This window comes from Paramisgurnus dabryanus, chromosome 15 (genome assembly GCF_030506205.2).
Source record: "Paramisgurnus dabryanus chromosome 15, PD_genome_1.1, whole genome shotgun sequence".
Lineage (NCBI taxonomy): Eukaryota > Metazoa > Chordata > Actinopteri > Cypriniformes > Cobitidae > Paramisgurnus > Paramisgurnus dabryanus.
Window position 1 is genome coordinate 14,252,907 of NC_133351.1, and position 25,394 is coordinate 14,278,300.

Sequence of the window (25,394 nt, forward strand, 5' to 3'; positions counted from 1 at the left end):
CTGCACATATATTTTATTTTGCAAAAAAAAAGTGTCTCTTATAAACCAAAACCAGTATTATAAACAACATTTACGAAAGGGGTTCTTAAGGGGAAATAGCACAATCAGGCAAATTGTCTTCATCTGTCAGATTTGACTCACTGACTTAAAGTCTCTGTCCAGGAAACACATTTAAACAAATCCTTTGAAACTGTTGAACAAAAACGAGAGGGCCGAGTATACAGGGAATAAAAGTCACTAAAGTTACAACGGTCATCAGCAGGGCCGGCCCATCTTATAGGTAGCAAGTAGATCACCAGATACATGCAAACAGCACTATAAGTTAGCGCACTAATCCATACCCACTTTCATCAACGAGTACTACCAATATCTATAATGCTTGCTTATAACAGAAAGAAGGTAAAAGTTTTTAGTAGCTGAATTTGCACAGACCTCAATATTTAACACAGAGCCAACAATAACAGTGAAAACGGTGAATACCAAATAAAATGACAATGAATTGACAACAGGCGTTGTTATTTTGTATAGGCCTTATTTGCACTATTTTTCTGAATTATGCTTAAACTTTATTTTTTCCCCACATTCTTAAACCTAATTTTCAATGTGATACAAACCATTTTTTAATATTTACACTTTCATTTATTTTTAACAGAAATGCCCATTTTTATATGAGACCCCACAGACCCACCGGTCCTGGTCAGATTCAGTGACACTGAATTGTCAGCAACTGTTTTTAGAGACTGAAAATGATGGAACAGGTCATGCACAATGTCTCACTAGTCAAAATATAACCGCTGAACTGAGAGAAAACAATGGAACGCTTGCTAATTTGTAAAAGCAGAGTCTGTCCAAAGCTAATTCGTTCAATCAGGCATTAGTGGCAGCAGTGGCATGGCAGATCTGTGTCTGGTTGTAGGTAAGTGATCCATCGACATGTCTGTGTGTGATTGTGCAGCTGGAGTTCTTCAGAAGACACAAATAGCCTAAAGCACCTAAATATGACGAGAGAGAGAGAGAGAGAGAGAGAGAGAGAGAGAGAGAGAGAGAGAGAGAGAGAGAGAGAGAGAGAGAGAGAGAGAGAGAGAGAGAGAGAGAGAGAGAGAGAGAGAGAGAGAGAGAGAGAGAGAGAGAGAGAGAGAGAGAGAGAGAGAGACTGTATAGCGTCTGGGTCTCATTTAGTGGACGGTAATGTGATTAGCATTGTTTAGTTTTCACAGCTTCAGCCAGTCTCTTATAAGACTATGGGAAACACTTTTGTGCGAGAGTTTGTGTGTAAGTATGTGTTTTGCATCTGCCTTTTGTTTTTGGTCTCTTTTTACTTCCTTTTGTTGGATATGTCAAATATACAGTATATGTGCACAAGGAATGCAAAAAAGAAGTGCGTGTGGAAAAGTGTTTACGGATGTGTGCAGAATTTGGAAAATAATTAATAATGCAATAAGCAGAGGGTGCAGTTTACGTGTAATTCGCATCTTGACAATGATTGCGACATCTGGAAATAAACAGAGCGAAGGGCATAATAGATTCAGCTAATTCATTTTTAATAGCATTGTTCTTGGAAAAAATTATTGCACCCTCAGCCGATGCACATTGTCTTGTCCCTGTTGTAAACTGTAAACTTGGGTTCAGGGTTATGCTCAATATAAGTTAGTAAACAATACACAGATACACATTTTGTATTAAACAATTTAAAATAAAGTACATGCAATTTAAAAAGTTGTATAACAGCTATAAGTAGTTTTTAGAAATGCATTTTATATTTTATTATAAATTAACCATTATCCAGTTATTTTAAGATTACATCAATCAATACTTTAATGTCTATAGAAATGTGCATTTTGTATATTTTTATGTGTTTTTATATTTATTTAGTTCAGAATTAGTCGTCGGAATAAATAAATTAATAAAGATAATTATTTACTTATTTATGTTTGTGACCTTTGAAATTTTGAGGTGAATGAACTGAAATCGAATGAGGCACTAGAATGACGCTAATCGTAGATCTCGCCACTCGATTGGCCAGACGACAGTAAAAGAGGAAGCAATGCACGTCTTTCACAGGTCAGTCTTGGATGGCCTTAGTTACCTGGCGTATTTACAAAACAATCAGACGACATTGTTCAGAAATATGGCTTGTCTCATAGTGACACCCCAATTACAGATTACTCTTCAGCCATAAACGCGCGTCTCATCCTTTACACAATGAGAGGCATTTATAACAGTCAATTTGGGTTAATCATACAATCATTGACCCATGTTTATGACGGCCCATTAATGGGGGGGAGTGAGGTTCTTGTAATTGTCAGCTGCGAGCGCCTGTTTCCTACACATATTACCTGGTTGTAAAAGAGCAAGAGCCACCCCTGGAGTCCACTCTTAATGCTGCGGCCGTCATCCTGGTGCCTTTCTAAGTGTTTTATAGATAAAGGTCCAATAATTGCAACTTGCTGTCTGCATTTAAAGCCTATGACAAAACATTGCAGAAAATTAATTAAGTAGGAAACCGAAAACTCTCTGGACAGTTTCCGAAATCTATGATGCAAACACCCACGTGCAGTGTAAATAATCGCTGTTTCATAAACAAAAAATCATGACTCATTTCCCAGTATGCCCATGTCGCTTCAATACTGAATGCATAATCGTGTCTTTTGACATATCAAAATAAATCACATTGTTATTGCAAATGTCCAGCACAAATGCCTCCATCCATCCCATTGCCCCATTTTAAATCCCTCACTTCTCGCTTTCTTTCAAACATGATGTGTCACGTGATCTCTTATGCTAATATTTTACTGTAAGTGGGTGCTGTTGTGATGATGTAATGTGCTGTATTTAGGATTCGGTTGTGGTATGGTTAAGTTGTCACTGCCCCTCGTGACTTATTCCCATACTGTGATTTCATTACAGCCATCATTGACATAAGGCCATCTCTGATGATGTCATGGAAATATGCTACGCAAATTTGTGGCACAATGAGATCAAGTGGGGTTAATCGACTCGCTCTGCTTTCTTTTCTCAGGCATCATTAAGGTGGGCCGCTGGAACCCCCTGCCCATCCATTACCTGACAGATGCACCAGAGGCAACCGTTGCTGATATGCTGCTGGACGTATACCACATGGTCACACTCCGCATCCAGCTACAGAGGTAAGACAGAACTGAGTCCACTAAGGGTTTCTCACCAGTTCTTTATTGCACTTTTGGGAACCCGTTTTTTCCCCAAAAACCTTCGACTACAGTAGGTTCTTTACGGTTTTACATTTTTTAAGCAAGGTTCTTAAAGGCGGGATGCACAATTTTTAAAACACCCTTTGGAAAAGGGAATGGCACCGAGTACCAAAACACACTTACAGCCAATCAGCAGAAAGGGGTGTGTCTACTAACTGACATCGTTACCTGGGTTGCGTATATGTGGGGCGGGTCTATCAAAAGAAGGTCCAGATTCTATTGGGGTAGGGGTGTGTTTGTTTAGGTGATTTCAAATGCCAACGTTGGCTTTAAGTGAATTGGTTTCTATAAGGACAATTACATGGGTGTTTTTTTTATAAAAATGTAAAAAAAAAAAATGATAAAGCTTCTGCATGGTATCAAGTTGCAAAACCTTGTTTTGGTTCTTGCTTTATCTACAGAATAATGGGAAAAAAGGACTTGTTCATTGAATCTTTGATAAAAATGAAATATTTGTAAAGTATATTATATTCATTATGTTACATATATTTATCATAATGTTTGCCTTTCAGATTTGTTGTTTATATATTTATACCACAGGGCTGTTGAATGCTTGATTCTGATTTGTTGAGAAATGTCCCACGGGTATGATTATTTTTTTGATAAAAACGCACACCTGACCTCTCAAATGTCTTAAAATAACCACCGAGGTATAAGGGGAATAATTGACTCCGGTCCTTTTAATTATTTGAAAACAATGCACACCTGCGGTGTAACAGCACTCTGCATAAATAGATTTATTTAAGCTACATTTAAACAAAAAAGATTAGTAAACTAAAGTTAGCTAATAAACTTTTGTTTACATGTAGCTTAAATAAATTGATTGCAACTACTTACCTTAAAACAATTGAATAAATTGAATGAATCATTTTTTTCAGTGTACCACTTATGGAGTGCATTATTTTCGAAATATTCAATAATCCGCTGTCAATTATTCCTTATACATACAGTACTGTGCAAAAGTCTTAGGCCACCACCACCAGACTTGTTGTTTTAGAAGTTTTAATGTCCATCCATATTTATTTTTCAATCTATTTTATTAAGATACAAACAGAAAATACAGGAAATATGTAGAAAAAAATAAAAAATTTAATTTTCAGGACTAAATGTCGTCTTTAGGCATTGTCTGTGTTTATTGTGACCTCTCTTGGCACTAAACACATCTAAAGCGTTTTTGAGCAGAATGAAGTAAAAAGACTAATTTCTTTAAAATAGGTTTAAGAGATCCTGCTGTTTCCTGCTATTGCTCAAGTGGAAGGGGAGTTCACCCTAAAAACTTGACACATCAGTTCACATTTCATACAGTTTTTAATACTTCATACACATTTCCTGTATTTTCTGGATGTATTCTATTAAAGAGACTGAGAAACAATTATATATGATCACTATGCAAAAACAACTAATCTAATTCTGGCATGGTGGCCTAAGACTTTTGCACAGTACTGTATATGGGTTAAATGCAGAAGTCACGTTCCAAGTATTGGTTACCATAGATTGATCATTAGTTCACTTTCACTATATATATCATTTCTACACTGAAAAAAATTATTCATTGAATTTAATCATTTTTTAATGTAAGTGGTTGCAATCAATTTATTTAAGCTATACAAAAGTTTTATATTTTATTTTACTAATATTTTTTGTTTAAATGTAGCTTAAATAAATTGATTGCAACCACTTACCTTAAAAAAAATTATTAAATTCAATGAATCATTTTTTTCAGAACTTACAGAATTTCAGATTACAGAAGTGTCCAGATATTTTCAGAATAAAATTACATTTCGCCAATTTTATCTATGCAGTGCATTTTATTTATTTCCTGGAAATCAAACCACTGATGTTGCCATTGTTAGCACCATGCTACACGAGTTCATCTACAGATTTTTTGTGCCTTTTTCAATAATAAGACAATTCTAAAAATCCCCCAAAGGTGTGCATTTCACTTAAAGGATTGAAAAGGAATCATTGTTGATATGTCTAAATAGCAAGAGACATGAGACCAGGATGAATTTTTATCTGCACTGTTCATTGAGTCTTTTCATGCCCACTGATTGCAGTTTACTCCTGAATGCTGAAGAAGTAAACAGAGCCTCCAGATGAGAGGATTGCAATCGCTGTGTAGTCATGTACCATTTCGGTTTTGTTTTCCTTGCGTCTCCATGGTATTGTTGATTTAGATTTACGCATTTGGCAGCGGCTTTTATCTAAAACAACTTACAGTGTATTACAAGGTATGCATTTTATCAGTATGCATGTTCAGGGGGGATTTAACCTATGACCTTTTGCACTACTGATGCAATGCTCTATAACTTGAGCTAGAGGAACACTCATCTGGCATCGCGTCTGCTGATTTGTGGATTAGAAAAATGATGAGTATTTATGATTTTTTGAATACAGCTTTGCCAAGCTGGAGGACCTCCCATCAGAACAGTGGAACCACGCTACAGTGCGCAACGCCCTTAAAGAACTGCTGAAAGAGATGAACCAGAGTACGCTTGCTAAAGAATGTCCACTCTCCCAGGTACAGTCAGCCACTGAACAAACAGTACTTCCACTTGGCCAGACACATTCTGTGTGAGACCATACAACTTTGTACCAAACCTAACAGCATAATACCATAAAGTATACCATAAATGAAAACGATGGGGTTAGCTAATACCAGATTGATGCAATGTGCATGTTTAATGTAGCCTAAATCCTCTTCGATTTAGTATTCCCTCAAATATTTATTGAATTCATGGGCCATTTCTAAAACCCAGAAATGACTTCACCATAAGTGAGCGAGAGAGAGAGAGAGAGAGAGAGAGGCAGAGTGTATGTGTGAGTCCATGTGGGTGTGTATCCGCGATCCTCACTGTGCTCATTTTTAAGCAAGCAAGCAGTCTTGGAGATTTATGTATCTGTGCATGCTGTGTTTAAGTGGAACTCTGCGTGGGTGTTGATTCTCATATCAATTGTTTGCATATGTGTGGGACTCTTCATCTTTACTTGTGTCACTGCGGGTCGGAGTTTGTCATGCCGTTTGCTATCCGCCTTGCCTGGGTGGCTTCCCACAGTAATGTATTTTATAGGCCATTTATCATCGTAATTATAAGAACTTGACCATATGTGTTTATTTCTGTTTTCAACCTCTATCATTGTTCCCATTTTCCCTTTTTACCGACCTCTTTTATTTCTCTGGCTTTTTTCTAGAGTATGATTTCCTCTATAGTGAATAGTTCCTACTACGCTAACGTCTCAACTGCCAAGTGCCAAGAGTTTGGTCGCTGGTACAAGAAGTACAAAAAGATTAAAGGTAAAGCATTTTTTGTATAACTACTGAGATTGAGCAAACTTCTGCTTTAACAAGTATGACCTAACCTGACACCAACACAGTAGCCTGGCCACCAGGCAAGCGTCTGTTTTTTCCGAGATTACCTTTTGTTGGCGTGTGGTGAGGTGTTTGGGATGATGAAGGATATTTCTAAGCTCTGTGCTGAGTGTTTTAAATTATCTCTAATGACTCCTCTTACACGGGATGGGGAAATGCAAGCTTCCTCGTTGCCTAATAGAGAGGCCACCCATCCTTCCTCCAAAATGGTGCAGAGGGTCTCACAGTGATGGCCCCTACAGAGGGTTGTCCTTTGGTTGTCCTTTTTAGCATCCAAAGGCCTGTGACAATATCCTTTTTTCATTGCCCCATCAAAAAGCAAAGTAATTACACAGCAGGATGAATCAAAGTGGGGCCAAGTGCACTGCAAAAGAGTGCACAAACCAATAATAAAGAGATCCTCTGCACCCTGACAGAATATGTGGTGTTAAGTTACACCAAACCCCCTCTATTAGTTCTGCTCCTTGCCTCCCTGAGCTAAACACTCAACCCGCATTGCCAGATGTGTGCCACTGCAGAGACCCCATCTGATGACTCACATGTCAGTCAAAACATTCAGACGCTAGACAAGTTATAAAACTTTTCTATTGCTAAAAGAATGCTGTTGTTTCAAAACTGACAGTGTGATTTGGCTGCGTGAGAGAATCCACTTGTCACTTACCATGAGTTTCTGATGCTTGTTTCAGGGGATTATTTGTGGCAAGGCCGGGAAACTTCTGAAATCAAGGGTGAGTACCAACACTTTCATGTTTCGTGTTTGATTTGTCTCTCTTGATCTTTAAGGACAAGAAATATATATACTCTGACTAACAGGAACAGTCTCATATGTTTCTTATCTTCCTCCCTTTACAGTTGAAAGGGACAGCCTTGCTGATTTCTGCATATTACCACAACGTCCACCTCCTCACCTGGCTGGGTTGGCACAGCTTGGTCCATTGAACAGTGCTGGGTCTCTGGTGAAAAGTGGATCTGGAGAACCACAAAATTCAGCACAATCTCAGCCTCCAAACCAAGGGCAGCCACAAACTCCATCATCCCATGGGCAGCTACATCACAGTCCACCTCTACGAGCACAGGTGCCGCCTCCACCACCACCTACTGCCCTGCAACCTCTTTTGGCACCAGGGGGACTTCTTTCACCCCAACTCAGTCCGCAGCTGGTGAGGCAGCAGTTAGCCATGGCTCATCTTATCAACCAGCAGCTGGCCGTCAGCCGCCTCCTGCATCAGCACCCGCAGGCTCTTAACCAGCAGTTTCTTAATCACCCGCCTATCCCGAGACCTAGCAAAGCCGGTGGCCCTGGAGAGCCTGGGTCCAACCCCTCAGCTGCAGAAGTTTCCTCTGAAATTTACCAGCAGGTGCGAGATGAGCTGAAAAGAGCCAGTGTCTCACAGGCAGTGTTCGCTCGAGTTGCCTTCAACCGTACACAGGTAGAGTGATACAGATTGCATTTATACAACTGTATATTGAATATCATCTAATTATTAACAAAAATATGTACAACTATCCAAGTCAAAGCTACTAAACAAGTATGACATGGTAGGGATAATCATGGTGTCATAGAAGACAATTATTTCAGAGGTATCAGGTCCATGAGCGATACCAGTGTGATTCCTCTGGTCTAAGGGTTACATCTACTGTACATTTATACATTTAGCATAAACTTTTATCCAAGATATACACTTATATCAGGGTGCACATTCCCTGTAATCAAACCTTCGCACTACTAACCAGAGGATCAGATGTTGGATCTTTTCTAATACACCCTCTTAGCAGTAAACACATCTGGTAAACTGAGTCACGGCAGGCATAAATTATACTCAATTACAGCCAACAGAGTGCTCTGTATGACTGTTTGATGCATATGAAGAACTATTAACTGAGTAACTACATAGATGTGCTGCAAAAAAAAGAGCTTTCCTCACATTGATGCCTCAGTTCGCTTACTTTATCTGTGAAAACCAGGGCCTGTTGTCTGAGATCTTGCGAAAAGAGGAAGACCCACGGTCAGCATCTCAGTCCTTGCTGGTGAACCTCAAAGCAATGCAGAACTTCCTCAACCTACCAGAGAGCGAAAGGGATCGCATTTACCAGGAAGAGCGCGAACGCAGCATGAACCCTCCTGTGAGTCTCCCCCCAAGCACAAACCCTAGTCCTGGGGGCGTCCGCCTCTCTCAGGTACCCCAGTTTTTCCATCACAATTCCTGATTCCTTTGTAATTCCTCTGTGGTTGTTTGTTTGACTGGGTGTACCTAAAAAATGTTGTTGTGTCTGATTTAAAATAGTTTGTGAGATTGCTTTTGTTTCTGTCTAGATTAAGGTGATTTGTTTACTTGTTTTGCTTGGCGAACACATTGCTGTTTTCTTTGTAATCTGTATCAGGCTGTTACAATGCTATGTTTTAGAAATCCAAGCACTGGGTCTAAGGCAAGGGTATGCAAGTTCGGTCCTAGAGAGCCGCAGTCCTGTAGAGTTTAGCTCCAACCCTAATCAAACACACCTGAACCAGCTAATCAATGTCCTCAAGATTACAAAGGCTGCGTCCGAAGCCGCATACCGTAACAGTAGGTACTGAATGAGATGAAGATGAGACTGTTTTTTGACCGTTAAAACAGTACTGTATAGTATGAATCCTGGTAGTATGAATGATATTCGGACGTACTTCATCCGCCATGTTGGTAAATCACGTGACATCACGTCATGTCATTCTAACATAAATACAGCCGCATCGCCGCTTTCCACCATTTCCTAATATGACAACCCCTCTTCTTCTTCGTTGGATAACTTCTCTTCCGGGGCATCATAGGATAGGGAAGTGTCCTTCGTTTGTACACTACAAAATCTATCTGGAAGTGCTAAGTCTTCCGGGTACTTTTCGCTTACTGTTTTTGGAATACTGTTTATTCGGACATACTACTCGCCTTGTCTACTGCTTTTCGCCTACTCTATAGTATGGAAGTAGGCAGTTTCGGACGCAGCCAAAGGCTTTACCGAGATTAGGTATTTTCAGGGTAGGAGTCAAACTCTAAACAAACAAACTTGCCTACCCCTTGTCTAAGGTGACCTCAAAGTGTCTAAGTGACCATTTATTGCTAACCTCACACTATTTCACCCAATGCAGAAAGTGTGGGAGCGCAGCATTGATGAACAGTTAACCCCTGACGCATGGGCATCTATTTGGAAGAATAAGACCAAGATCACAAACTCGGTGAGGATTACACAACTCACTCACTGCATTTCTTTATTGAACATACAGTGCACTGTAAAAAGGGTTAACCTTACATTTTTACCATAAAGACCTCTCTTTCTTTCTTTTTAGTCTAAATTATAGGATTAGTTTTGTTGGTGCTATCCAATGTATTAAATTTGATTACATAATGCTTTGATTACATAATTTAAATAGGGGTTACATAATACTTTTAATAAAATCTGTTTCCACTTGAAACACATTTATTAGTGTACATCTAAGATTTGTTGTTATTTGTTGACATAAACAACATGCTATCCATTAGCATAAATACTCAACAGGTCAAACTACTAAGAAGATCACATTTAAATTATTGTCAAAACTTTACATGACGATTAACATAAGTTACTTGGTTCATACCCAATAAAACTTATGTCCACAAGCTCTTGCCCTTAATCTTCTAAAGTGCAACAAGAGCAGGAAAGCACGGCTCTGCTCCTGTCAAGGCACGTTTATATTAAATGACCTGGAACCTGGTGCGTGGACTTTCTAAAATGCTTGTATGAACCATATGAATGGGTTGAACCTGATGCCCGATGTCAATGAAACCATGCAGATAATAAAAATCCTTCTGATACGAGAACAAAGTTCTCATTCTTCAGTCTTAGGGAATGTGCTTGTGTATTATCATTACTATTATGTCTGTATATGTTTATCTTGCAATCGTTTTTTACTGGGGAATGCAAGATTACTTGCCTGTGCCTGCACAGCGACATCAAACATTGAATTAAAAAAACACACCGCGGTAAAATCAATACACCATACTTCAAACACATCCTACAAAGCATTTACTAATGACTTATCTGCTAAAATCTCAATATAAACAGATCTGAAATATAACGCATGTACATTGTGTCTTATAATGTGCTCTAGCAGTAATGAATATTTATCTAACCTCAATTTTCAATTTGTTTCAATTTGAACCTGTGGATCCTCCCAGTGCAAGGTTTCTGGTCCTAACCCTGACCTTCCCCTAAAACTGGAGCCACTGGTGAACATCACGTCAGCCATCTATGATGAAATCCAGCAGGAGATGAAAAGGGCAAAAGTGTCCCAGGCGCTGTTTGCCAAAGTGGCAGCCAACAAGAGCCAAGTAAGAACGAATTCAATAACTGTCCACTCAAATTTTATCTTTACAGTGCTTGTTTATAAGCCTGACACTTTTCCAGTCTTTAATTTAATGTTTCAGCTACACCTGGCACTGAACTCACAAATTATAAATAAGCTAAGTAATTTATTCTTAGAAGCTTCATAAAAGTGGAGTTTTTCAGATTTCTACAGTGCTGGAGAACTACTAAGCACACTTACAAAACAAAAAATAAATGTATACAGAATATAATAAATATTTAAAGACATATCATGAAAATCTGACTTTTTCCATGTTTAAGTGCTATAATTGGGTCCCCAGTGCTTCTATCAAACTAGAAAATTTGAAAAAGATCAACACGGTAACTTAGTTTTGATAAAATATTCTCTGTAAGCATGTGAAAAGCTCCCCTTGTGATGTCAGAAGGGGATAATACCGGCCCATAATCTGCACTAGCCAACCAGGGCACTGCCATTTAGTGCAGAGATCGGCTCATTTGAATTTTAAAGGACACACCCCAAACCAGCTAATTTTAGCTCACACCTACAAAATGGCAATTTTAACATACTATAATAAATTATTTATATGGTATTTTGAGCTAAAACTTCAAAACTCATTCTGGGGACTTTTTTATCTTAAAAAGTCTTGTGAAATGTCCCCTTTAAGTGTTCATTTTATTTGGTATTTTAAAACATGCTACTGTATGCGTACGCTAAGACTTAATGTTCTTCATTCAGTCAGTGAAGTAACGGTGTCCATTTACGCAGGCGTTTATATCTGATCCTGGCGCGTCTCTACTGTTGATAAACAACAACAACTTCAGATAGTCCGATAAATGTCTTTCATTTATTCATCTCTGATTTACCATTACAGTTCCTGCCAAAGGATCTCTCTTTTTCTCTGTCTCTGTCAATCTCTCCATCCGTTCCCATGAGTCATGGCGTGATACAGACGTGCATCAGTACATCAAATTTTTTCCATTGTATTTGCAGAGACAGGTCTGATTCCATGCCACATACTTTTGACATTGACACTTGTTTCCAGAGGTGCTATTTAAAGAATGCAAAAGATCACAGAAGGGCAATATCAATGTTTCCGAGGCCTTGAAACAATTGCTAGCTGAAGTATACAGTTATACAAAACTGCTTGTGTCATCTGGACTGTCTTTATAAACTTTGATTTAGGCAACAATCCCAATGTAACACTCGCCTGCCATCAGATGCGATTAAAAATCGAATAAAATGTAAAATGCTGAAAGTGTCACGACGGCACGTATTGTGCGCTGCAAAAACTAATGATCCGTGAATGCTTCAATAGATGCAAGGAAATCTGACCGTTTATACAAAAATGCATACTTTCATGTACAACGTCAACTTTTGGACCCCATATTTTCATTTTCATTGCCTGTACTGCAAGCATTTTCCCTAATTCAACCTATTGACACATTTGGACCGAGGGTTTGGCTACATTATCCTACTGCAAAGAAAACAACTGTGATCCAGTTGTTTAACACAAGCTGGAAAAGCATGGCATTCAGAGTGTTAATCAAAAAAATCTATTGGATCATTTGTTTGTCTCTGTCTCATTTTAGACCAAAGAGACTTAATTGATTTAGTCAAATATGGTGCCGCTCCCAGCTGCGCCCTAATTCTTACCATGTAATAGCCTGAGAGAGAATCGCTTTCTGATGTTTGATATACAGAGGAACTCTGCATTATTAGCGCATGGCTTTGCAGGTGTGACCACCTCATCTGTAGGCACGTGTTTAAATGTTTGCGTGTATACGATGTTACACTGATGGTGTGTGTATGTATGTATAGCGTAAATGTGTGTGACAGATGCGGTTAGGTCTCTCAGGTTTGGGGTCGGGTGGGGGGGTCACGGCTGAACGCGCCCATCTGCTGCAGCTGGCCAGGAGGAGCTCAGGGAAAAGGAGAGAGCGAAAGAGATGCTCAGGTCATTAACAATGTGTGCTGGAAGAGGTTGGCTGCACACAACAGCTGGTGTCAAAGACTGGCCCAGTCTAGCAGAGATAATCAAATCTTTCTAATCTCCTACCATTTCACTCTGTCGCACATGCACTTCTCTGCTTCTCCCAGTACTTTCGATGCACTTGTGTGATGCTTTCTGGTGGTATAGTTGTTTACAGAGGTGTAAATAACTGAAGTAATTGTACTTCATTAATATACCCAAGTATTGTTTGCAGGTATTTGTAATTTGTTTGAGTGCCATTAAAGCTGAATTTAAGATCATACAGACATTTGAAGGGCTTTTTGAAAGATATGGTTCACATGTCATCATGTTGTAAATCTATACTCAATGTTTTAAAGGGATAGTTCACTTTAAAATGACAATTCTGTCATCATTTACTCATCCTCATGTTGTTCTAAACCTGTATGAATACAAAACCTATGAAGATTGATTACTGAATCAACATTGATTCATTTACTAAACTGCAAGTTACCATTCAGCGATTTAAGTTACAAATGAAGCAGGTTTTGTATACTTAAAACAACTTAAATCTGTATTATTTTGACTGGTTGTCCATATGATAAGTAAGGAACAATTGACGATGGACCGTTAATTTATTATTCGAAAATACTGAGGCACTCTTTTCAAATTTCTTTCTTTCGCTACCACACATACAGTACTGTGCAAGTCTTAGGCCACCACCACCAGACTTGTTGTTTTAGAAGTTTTAATGTCCATCCATATTTATTTTTTATCTATTTTATTAAGATACAAACAGAAAATACAGGAAATATCTAAAAAAAAGAAAATTATATTCAGGACTAAATGTCTTCTTTATGTGTCGTCTGTGTTTAGTGTGAGACCTCTCTTGGCACCAAACACATCTTGAGCTTTTTTGAGCAGAATTAAGTAAAAAGACTCATTTCTTTAAAATTAGAAATTAGGATTTAATTTTATTTAGGTTTAAGAGATCCTGCAGTTTTCTGCTTTTGCTCAAGTGACAGGGGAGTTTACCCTAAAAACTTGACACATCAGTTCACATCAGTACATTTTTATGCAGTTTTTAATACTATATACACATTTCTTGTATTTTCTGGATGTATTCTATTAAAGAGTCTGAGAAACAATTATATATGATCACTATAACATTGCAAAAACAACAAATCTAATTCTGGCATGGTGGCCTAAGACTTTTGCACAGTACTGTGTTTGTTAAAATAAATAAATCCATTATTTCTGTTTAACTTGGCGTAGTGATATGGAGCTGTAATGCAGACCTGGAACTGCTTCACAGGTGTGCATTTACTGAAAACTAATGTACAACCTTAGAACGTTTGTCAACCAATCAGAATGAAGCATTTAACAGCCCTGTGTTATACTGTGTAATGAAAAATAAACTTTTTAGTTATTATTTATTATAGTTTGACAAGCAATGTTTTAATTGAAAAATGTAATTAATAAAATTACTTTTGTTTTCAAGGGATGGTTGTGTGAGTTGCTTCGCTGGAAGGAGAGTCCCAGTCCAGAGAATCGGACTCTCTGGGAAAACCTGTGTACTATCCGGAGGTTTCTCAGCCTACCGCAGGCTGACAGAGATCTGGTATATGAGGAAGAGTCCCGTCATCACCACAGCGAACGGCTGCACACTGTACTGCACTTGCCATCTGACTCTCAGGTGAATATTTATTAAACATCCAGCTGAACACTTTATACACCTATACTCAAAAGATCATACATTTAAAAAAAAAAAAATAATAATTAAAGACGGTTGCATTTAAAGTGAAGGGAACAAATTTAAATATTATTTTGAGTTTTAAGCACAAAACCTTTTTGTTGCATAAAAAGCTGTTTGTAGTGGAAAAAGGTTAAAAAGAAATAGTTCTCTTACAAACCTTTGACTAAAAGGTTTTCCTATGGAATCGCTATGAATAACCCTTAAATAACCTTTATTTTTAAGAGTGCATAGGTTTATTGTGTGAATTGACATTTCTATGAGGCTCTAGTTTTAATATCAGCATCATTTATGCAGAGTTCCTGCCAACATCTAATAACCCTGCACACTCCAACCTCTTTAATCACACACACACACAGAATTACTAATAACACACTACTGATTAAATGGACTTTCCCCTATGCCAGCCAGGGTCATTACAGTATAGACTATGGACACACACTTTTCCAGCATTAACACAGACACACATTCATATGCGGTGCACAGACATGCACCCACACACAAATACGTATATGTAAATAAATACATGCGCACACAAACCGCATACACATAAATCTACAAACACTTGGATCAATGCTTTCCACCTTCTTTTCTATTCGAAACCTACTGTCCTTTCTTATCCTGCCAGCAAAACGTGGTTTTATTCACTCCTAAGGATTGCTGTTTATTAACATTTATTAACCCTAGTTAAGCGGTCATATTAACATTAAGTACTAACAAATGGAGACTGTTGGTTAGTGCCTTACGTATCTTTCTCTCTTTCTCGCATTCTCTTTTATGTCAGTGGAATAAACAGTCTGTTGGCAACATGTGTGTGTGTAAATACACTCATTTATGTGTTTTGGGCGCAGAAGGAAATGCCCCATTTAGGACACACCCTGCTGACAGACAGTGCCACCACAGCCCTGATATTAATAATTACGGGAAAAGAAGGAACACACGCACATATGCGCGCTCGCGCACACACACATGTAGTGACTAGCAATTTTACATTACCAGCCTCTCTGTTAGCCATTCATTTAGTTATCAGGGTCGAGTTGCAAAGAAACCCTTAAATAACGAAAACCCATAGTGACATTTTATTTAGATGCATAGTATATACAAGTAAGTCCTTGTTTTCGATGTACAGTAGCAATAAGGGAACCTACTCACAGCCCAGTAGCCCTCTCGGCTCCAGCTTGCCTACTACCACAGTCGGCACATGCGTCCCATCTGTGTGTGCAGACATGTGCACATTAATGAACGAACACACACACAGCACTGTACATGTGTACAGTTTATTTAGTAGAGACACACTCGGTGTGACTCCACAGTGTGTGTGGAGCAATAGCAATTTCATGTTCATGACTTTTGCTGTTGCCCCTGCACTTCCTGCTAACAGGTGAGCAAAACACTGTGCAGTCGCACAGGTGATGTATTAGTAGTAAGAAATTATTGTGCATAAATGATAATATGACAGTCCTTTCAGAACAGTTATTTTTGCAGGCAAAAATCCTTGATCTTGTGGCACGTTTTCTTAAAAATGCAATGGAATATGCAGGATATTTATGCAATTTTATGCAATAAAATTGCGGGAACTTGCAAAAACTGTTTGCAGCTTTCAATGATGTTCACGTAACATAATCACGTCACTTCATTACGTTCCCATGGCAACAGGGGACGTGGCTGCACTTGTATGAGTTAAATGCAAAAAAATTTAACTTTCTGCTAAGATATGTGATTTTTGCTACGAAAATGCGGGGATTATGAAATCATGCAAGCCCTGCGTATTTTGCGCACGAAAATCAGCAATTTATGCTGCGTATTTTAAAAAAATGTGTCCACCGCATAAAATATATAATAACTCTAAAATCAATATGCTTAAAACAAGAATTAATCTGGCAATGGGGTAAGAAAAATAAACCTGAATTTAGCTCTCAATAAAGAGACACTTTTTTGTTGTAAGCACAAACTCACTTCATTTTGATAATTCTGTTAAAAAACAAGACTTAATATCTTGGTAATTTTGCCTCTAAAGTAAATGTGTCTTTATTTAAGAATTATTAGATATTTCAATGCTTTCTCATGGCAATTCATACCTTTTTTACTTGGTGGCTAATTCTTCTTCTTATTAATACAGATTCTTACATTTTTGTACATTGGGGTTTCGTTATTGTTTTTTATTTTTTTTAATAGTCCTATGTCTTTGTACGAATCACTATGCAAACTCTTAAAATACGTAAAAATTTTCAAGAGATCAGACTGTATATTTGTACAAAAATACTAAGTAAGAAATACATTTTTGCAGTGTTCCTTTTCATCAAATGTACACTGTAAAAAATGCAGCACTTCTGTCAAATCAACATATATTTTTATGTAACTTTAACATAACAAATTAAGTTTTAACAATTTCAACTTGTTTTTCTAAGTTGTTAACTTAACACAGGTCAAAACTTAAAGGGGACATATCATGGAAATCTTAATTTTTCCATGTTTTGGTGCTATAATTGGTTCCCCAATGATCAACCTAGAAAATGTGAAAAAGAGCAACCCACTAACTTAGTTTTGGTAAACTGTTCCCTGCAAGCATGTTAACAAAATTGCTAATTAAAATTTGGCTCCCCTTGTGATGTCAGAAGGGGTTAATACCGCCCTTTAATCTTCCCTATCCAACCAGAGCACTGCCATTTAGTGCAGAGATCAACTCATTTGCATTTTAAAGGACAAACTAAAAAACTGTTCATTTTTGCTCAAACCTACAAAGTGGCAATTTTAAAATGCTATAATAAATCATCTATATGGTACTCTGAGCTAGAACTTCACAAACGTACTCTGGGGACACCAAAGATTTATTTGACATCTTTAAAAAAGTCTTGTAAAATGTCCCCTTTAAAATAATAGGTTGCATTGATTTGCAAAGCCAAGTTGTTTTAAATTCATGCTGCATTTTTTTTACAGTGTAACAAACATAAAGCACATAATCCAATCCTCCCGTTTTTAACAATTCTTTTAAACTCATGTGTCAAATCAAATAAAGTAAGTCATCTCATACAGTAGGACAGATAAAGAAAGTGGTGTCTGCATGTATAGTGCCAACACCAGCCAAGCCATTGTCTATTTGATGCTGCCATTGCACATGTGCAAATGCGGGTTTGTGTCCTCTGTGTTGTATTGTAATGAAATGGAAAGGTAAGCGAGCTCTACCTGTGGCTCTACGTGCAGCTCGTCTCACCTGACAGACACACACACCTTAACACACTCTGGGTGATTCCACGCTGCTTCAGCGATGCATTCGTGCGCATGGTCTAAGTGCATCCCTCTGCTCATTTGGAAGGACATTCCTTATGAATAATTTCGCTTTTGTTTTTGCTAAATTCGATGCTGCAATGTGCACAGAAGTGCCCTCTAGACCCTGCCATGTGGATTGGGACCCTAATTGAATGCTGGCAATGCGCATACTGCCATATAACTTATTTTACTGATGTCACTACCCATCTAAAATTATTAGGCATAATCATAATCATCTCATTCCACATGAATGATTTCTCATGATTTTTTGTCTTTCTGCCCAAACACCACGGGCCCATTTATTTTGAAGCTATTTTTAGTCCAACTGTGTGATGCTTGCTGTGGTGATGCTGTAAATAGCGTCATATTGAGCTGGTTACCAATCTCGGTTATTTTTGTGGACACACATACTGATTCCCCCATTCTGAACGTATTTGCAATGCAAAAAAGAAATGATGCACATGATGATTTGGGAAGGTGAAGTCATGCACAAGCAAACCAACAGCAAAGTGTCTTTCTCATCATTACATATTTATCCGCCTGTTAATGGCATCTCATGTGGCAACACGTCTCCCCCATTCCAGCTCCATGAGGACGGTCCTCATTAAGAATCAACTGAATCTTTTATATTCTATAATTCTTTAATACTTCTTCACCATAATTTGCCTTGATTTGTGTTTTAAAAAAAGTAACTTTTTCTTAATGCAATGAACTCCCAAAGCCGCCCCTTCTTGGAATTAGAAAAGAAGGAAAGGATGAGGATGAATATTAAATTATACCCCGAAAAATAAGTTTTTTTGGGAGGGGGGTTTTGAAGGAAAAAGTGGCCCTCTGTTCAAATGTGACTTCTGTGGTTGAGAAGACGTTGTTTGAGAACTAAGTAGGTGAATGAATTGGATGGTTAAGGAAATCGAAGGCTGACTTCATAGCTTAAGCAGGATTGGGTTAGATTTCGAAATGGAGTCACTCTTTTGGCTTGGCAAAAAAGGTCTTCATTAACGTCCTCCATTAGAGTACAAGACCCTCTCCTCATTTAAGACACATGGGTGTGATCATTAGTCGGTGAATGAGAACAGGCCTGCTTATGTGTGTGTGCCTACAAAGATGCCAGACACACAATGTCTGTTTAATGTGCGTGTTGTGCCTTTTAGATTGGATATGTTTTGGGTAAAAAATGAACCGAACTTGTTCCCAGAATTTTATAACATAATACATACAGTAAATATATACAACAGATGAATGGGTTCTGAATGTGTGTGTGTGTGTGGTCCTTTAAGCTGGGCTAATGGGTATTTTGCACTGTTATTCCTTGTGGTCAATCTAATTATTCACCATCTTTAAACTTCTTTGACATTTCTTTTTCTGGTCCTTTCTTGTGGCCTCTGTTTGTTTCTCTATGAGACATGGAAAGTAATACATTATGGAGAAATAAAGGAGAAAAAAGAACAAACCTACACACTTCCTGTAAAGCGCCAGCCCAAAACAGCCCCCACAAGTGAAATCGGAGCAATTTCATGGTCTGGCCTGCCCTCAATATTATTTAAAAAATACCCTGTTATTATTTAGGGAATAGAGAGAGAGCAAGAGAGAGAGAGGCGCATGACTATTATCTTTATGTAGGTCCTTTAATTTTAATGCACCGCAGATTTATAGCTTAGCATTCCAGTGTGGAGGCACTGGGCACCCCACCCTGGTCATAAACCCAGCAGGACAGCGCCACAGACTACGATAGCTCAACTGTGACACCCTGCACCTTCCTATGTATCAGAACCCCGGCGGATATTTCATATTTAATATTTCATATTTATATCAAGTTTTTTATATTACTACTATGCTTTCTGTATACCCTCATCATCGCCTCTTTGATGGCTGGTTTATTGAGACCAGCATATACTGTGTCTCAGCACCTCTGTTAAAGCAAAATCATTGCTTTGCTAGTCTGCTAACTTGATAACAATGTTTGCACTGTGTCTGTAGACAATAGCATGTAACAAGACAATTTAATGTTAGTTTTTTCTTAAACTTAGCATGCAGCGAAAAAAGTAGAACATACCATAAAACGTCTGTGTTTACAGGGATTAATTTATCCTTGTCAACATGACAGATGAAAACCAACTTGTCACTATACGCCAAGTACATCAAGTGGTCATTTCATCATAAGAGATTCTTTTGATGTAATTTATTTTGGTTTGGTGTGTATTTGTTCATTCATTGCCCTTGTTGTTTAATGTGGATTCTTTGTTATGTATATGGTTGATGTGTCAGATCAGATGCTGCTAGTTGTCTTGATGGCCTCAAGTGTATTACAGAAAGACAAGACATTCAATCTTGTTGAATATGTGTACAATATACAAAGTTAAACAATCATAAACTGAGACAGTCTGGTTGGATTTTTACCAGAGGTCATCACAAACTCAAGTGCATTGAGGGCATTCATTGAAAGAACACTTTGAACTTTTAAACAGTTGTTCACTTATTTCTCATGACCTTTGTTTCCAGCTTTACATAAAACATAGTTTCCAACTAATACAACTTTTCATCTTTCTCATCAGGTTCTTCACAGACAGCCTGTGCAGCCAATGAAGGACCACTCTCCCATCCGAGAAGACCCTGTACCCAGTTCTGGAGTTGAAGAGAGCCCTCAGGCTACTTCAGGCTTAGGGAACGGTGGAGGGGTTAGCACTGCTGCCAAAAAGCCTCGTTCCCGCACCAAGATCTCGCTGGAGGCTCTTGGCATCCTACAGAGCTTTATCCAAGACGTGGGCCTCTACCCTGACCAGGAAGCAATTCACACACTTTCAGCCCAGTTGGATCTACCCAAACACACCATAGTTAAGTTTTTCCAAAACCAACGCTACCATGTGAAACATCATGGTCGGCTGAAAGAGCTGGGAGCTGAGGGCAGCGGTGTTGACGTGGCCGAATATCGTGACGAGGAGCTGCTCTCCAGTTCAGAGGATGCAGAGTCTAGTGAAGATGGCCATGAGGAGATATACAGTGGGCACGAGAGTGCCTCAACCGGAGCAACCAACTCTGCTACAACCCCTGCTCTTTCTTCTGGCCATGATGAGAGTAAAGACAAAGGCCAGTCTCTTGGATCGGCCAGGCCCAGCTCTCTGCCCCCATCTGGTTCATCACCCAGTCCCAGAGATCAAGCAGAATATCAGAGATAAAACCGAGTCAGTAAAGACTATAAGTGGGGAAAGTCTAGGGGTGAGCACTTACAACTATTCTGTACAGGACGAGATTGTGTAGTGGACAGCTTAGAAATTGACTGACAAGGATGCAGTGTCCTTCAAGGACCTTTAGAAGGTAAACCAAACCAGACAAGATCTGCATATCGATTAAGGTGGCACACAAAGTGTTGCAGAAGATAAACGAGGAGAGGTGAACCAAGTGTGTAGATCCCAGGTCACAAATAAGAATGAGAGTACAATACCTCATACTGCAAGGAAAGAATCTGGTTGCCTGGAAAGCTTTGATTTCATAGTTGTATATGCTTAGATTTACAAGTTGTTAATATTACTTTTAAGATGACTGCCTCAACCCCAAGACTCACCTCATTACATGTAGTACAAGACACTACACGTTTAAAACAAAAAATTATTTTAAATAATCTGATTCGAAGAGCAGAGGGTCTTTCATTAGATACCACTATCCATGCGCCCTCTTCACCTCTACAGGGTTATGGCAGGGACAGAGCTTAAGATGAGCCATGGATCTTCAATAGGACACCAATATAATCACTCCTGCCAAATCAGGGAGCTTTGTGAGTGGCTATCCTCATCTTCCCCTCCATGATGGGGCATTCTGACTGGGGCCTGAAGCAGTCGGTTTGGTTGAAGGTACAGAGATCTAGGGTGTACACATCAGCCCAGCCCATGAACCCTACTATAAACACATGTGGTGTGCAAAAAGGTCCACTGTTAGCCCAATGGCGCTTTTGAAGATTGCACCATCCCTCCCACAACCAACCACATCATTCCAAGCAGTCCCACATGGTTAACACAATCAATCCCTTTATCCCACCACCCATGCAACCCGTGCACCCAACACAGACTGCTTGCAACCGATCTGTCAGACCTGTTTAATGGTTGAATGCTTGCTTTATACAAATACATCTAGATCATAGGTTTCCCAGTCGTTCTTTCTCCGCACTTAAAAAGACAGCGAGAAAAAACACAGGATCCAGTGGCAGGACGACTGACTGCTATGGACAGATTAAAGGACAATGGTGAAGATGCAGTTTAACTGCATAAGCCTGCCACTGACCCAGAAAGGAAAAGCAAACAATCTGCCAACAATCAGGCGCTTGTGTGGAAGTGTGGTAGTCTATTTCTCCTCTGTCGCCTCCCTCATCTTTCTCTCTCTCTCTCTCTCTCTCTCTCTTTTACTGACTGGTGCCCACAATGTCCTGATTTGACCACACCTACCCACACCCAACTCCACAGCACTATTTATTGCTATCTTCACCCACAATTATTATTGTTGTTATTGTTATTATGGTTGTTCTTGTTGTTATTTTTAGTTGTATTTCCATGGTCTAATATCAGCTTTCGGCCAGCAGCGGTTGTTTTGGTAAAGAGAGACGTTGTGAAAGAAAGGAACACTGCCAAAACAGAGAGGCAAGAATTAGAAGCAGTTACTGAAGTTACTGAGTAAATCGTGTGATATATATATATACTGCCAAATCTATCAAAATTATGTACTTTTCCAAAGAGAACAGCACTTGGCAGATGAGAAGTTGAATAATAAAACAAAAAAGGAATTATTATCTTTTTGTGCATATAAATGACAATCCTATTGAGCCAATCAGAATTCAGAAATCATGAACATACATTATTCAAGAGAAAAATGCTAACTTGAGGCAACACCTGTTGCGATACGTTCATGACATCACGCCAACTCTTGGATCCAGGGTTCTGATTTGCTTTGAGAATCAGCTGCTACCTGCTCTTTCGTGGACTATAGAAAAATGTCTAATCTTACTCTATCCCTAAACTATTTTGTTTCAAAGTGATAATTGTGATCCATGTCCATGTTTTGTCTATTACTTATGAAATGTCTTTACTGTGCAAAATGCTGATGTGGTTTTGAAATGACTTGGCCATATTGAATCCATCACATAGATACTGTGTCTGCATCTGCACATTCTAAAATCTTACACCCAAACAAGAGTTACATGGTAATTTATTTTGGCCCAACATTGTCATGATATATTGGACACAAAGTTGAAGTTCTCAAATTAAAGGTGTTCGAAATCTCAGGAGCTTATGTTTGACATTTTAAATGGAATAAATGCTGGAATTTGCTGTTCACATGACACACGGTCTCTTGTTGCATTTGATAATGGATCTAGCCTTTCAATCCGAAGACTCGCAATCTTCACTGTGAGATGTTGGATACCTGCGGGTTCTTGCAAAGGGTCTTTAATAACACGGTAGTGATTGCCTGCTTGATCTACACCTTACTTAAGTCTGTCAATCATCCCTCACTTTTGGAGGCCTGTCCCACCCCTTTTGTTACTCTCCAGGCATCTTCTCAAAATCCCGCCACCCTGCCGAGCCCAGATCAGCTGGAGACAAGCACTTCTGATGAGTCCATCCTTATACACCTCCCAAATTATCCTCATAAATGATGATAGCTCGTGCACGCATGTGTCTGTGTGTCCTAGACTGGTGTTTAACCTACCGTGGGGTTGGCTTCCCACTCAGCATGAGAGAACATCACACACTTTTTCATCTTTGTCAGAGTTAGCGAAGAGAAAGAGAGAGACGCTTAGGAGAAAACAAAGAAGATTCCAAGAGTCCCTGATGAGCACTAGGTGAAGGTCACTGGCCAATTATCTATGTCTTTCATTCAGTCTTTTCAGTTCGCTATACCATCTCTCTGTTCCCTCATTTTCTCGTTCACCAGGCGGGAATGTAATCGTTCTCTCTCATGCTGTGGTGTCGAGGTTAAGTGGAGGTGATCATGTCTTCTTGTGAAGAGAGTAGTTCCTTGAGAGACAGCAGACTCCTGGAGCGACGTATGCGAGATGCGGAGTTGCGAGTAAGACAAAAGCTTAGACTTGTGTAGATCGACTTTAGTCATTTGCTAAGTATCTCATCACCGACAAAACCATTATAACAATGGGTTGATTTTCAAAGTTGTGAGTGAAAATTCCAAAAGCAACAGGCCTCCAAAAGCTTAAGGTCTCATATGATTTACTGTAAACATCTACACAAACAATAAGGTACTGTTTTAGACAATATAAAGTGATCTAATTACTGTTTATAATGTATAACTTTGATATTAAATTAACAGGTACAAAAGAAAAATTAAACCTAAAACGACACAGAAACATCATTTACCCCACAGATATTTCGGATATTCCTATCTCTTTTTTATCTCACAGTGCCTCTGAACTAAGCACAATGTTCTGGTTCTTTGCTTCGGAGATGACAAAATTAAGCGATCTCATAACTTTCATAATTGTTTTCATGATTTTTGTACTCATAAACGCCTACAATGTGAATCAGGATTGCCACTCCTGAATTGGTACTTTCCTAGTCAATCGAATGCATTGTCGTTATCACTAAGTGATAATTAACTTATGTGCATCATTTGGCTCTTTTGTTTGTATGACAATGTTTTTTTTGTTCTTCAAATGCTGTTGTTTAAATAAAGTACATATAAGGAAAACAGAAATAGTGTGTGTGAGTGCTTGTTCTACCTTCTTTCTGTTACAGTAGTGCCATACTGACATAATTCTTAAACTGAACTGGGTTGATAGATTGCTTAATCCTTGACACCCCAGTAAAGTATTTTAAAGAAGACATATCATGAAAATTGACTTTTTCCATGTTTAAGTGCTATAATTGGATCCCCAGTGCTTCTGTCAACCTAAAAAATGTGATAAAGAATAACTCAGTAACTTAGATTTGGGAAAGAATTCTCTGCAAGCATGTGAAAAAATAGGTCATTGAAATTTGGCTCCCCTTGTGATGTCAGAAGGGGAAAATACCGCCCCTTAACCTGCACTATCCAACCACTGCACTGCCATTTAGTGTAGAGGTCATCTCATTTGAATTTAAAAGGACACACCCAAAAACGGCACATTTTTGCTTACACCTGGCAGTGGCAATTTTGACATGTTATAATAAATTATCTATATGATATTTTGAGCTAGAACACATACATACTCTGGGGACACCAAAGATTTATTTTACATGTTAAAAAGGTATTGTGAAATGTACCCATGAAAGCAACTATTGGCTGTCTGCTATGTAGTTTTGAAATGGAGGGATGGTGAAAAATGACTGGTCGATTTTGTACATAACAGCAAACAAACAAACTATAATAGGAAGACGACAGTGTGGTTTTCATTGCTTATTCATTTGAATTTAATGCGTTATTGAAAAACACTAAACAAAAAAAATCTATTTAGTGCTATCTAATGAGTATTGAACTATAGCATATTGCTTCTCTATGGCTTTCATATGAAGAGTTCA

At 38.6% G+C, this 25,394-nt stretch overlaps 1 protein-coding gene across 2 annotated transcripts in view; it reads left to right on the forward strand.

Moving 5' to 3' along the window:
• Positions 1–24,577, forward strand: part of satb2 (SATB homeobox 2) — a 43,731-nt gene extending 19,154 nt beyond the window's left edge. For both annotated transcript variants that reach the window (XM_065251806.1, XM_065251807.2), the window contains 10 exons: positions 3,020–3,146; positions 5,625–5,748; positions 6,420–6,522; positions 7,284–7,325; positions 7,450–8,027; positions 8,563–8,775; positions 9,719–9,805; positions 10,785–10,937; positions 14,383–14,577; positions 20,454–24,577. In XM_065251806.1, coding sequence (XP_065107878.1) covers positions 3,020–3,146; positions 5,625–5,748; positions 6,420–6,522; positions 7,284–7,325; positions 7,450–8,027; positions 8,563–8,775; positions 9,719–9,805; positions 10,785–10,937; positions 14,383–14,577; positions 20,454–21,074 — 2,243 coding nt within the window. In that variant the 3' untranslated portion in view covers positions 21,075–24,577. The remainder of the gene's footprint in view (positions 1–3,019; positions 3,147–5,624; positions 5,749–6,419; positions 6,523–7,283; positions 7,326–7,449; positions 8,028–8,562; positions 8,776–9,718; positions 9,806–10,784; positions 10,938–14,382; positions 14,578–20,453) is intronic.
• The last annotated feature ends 817 nt before the right edge of the window (positions 24,578–25,394 follow it).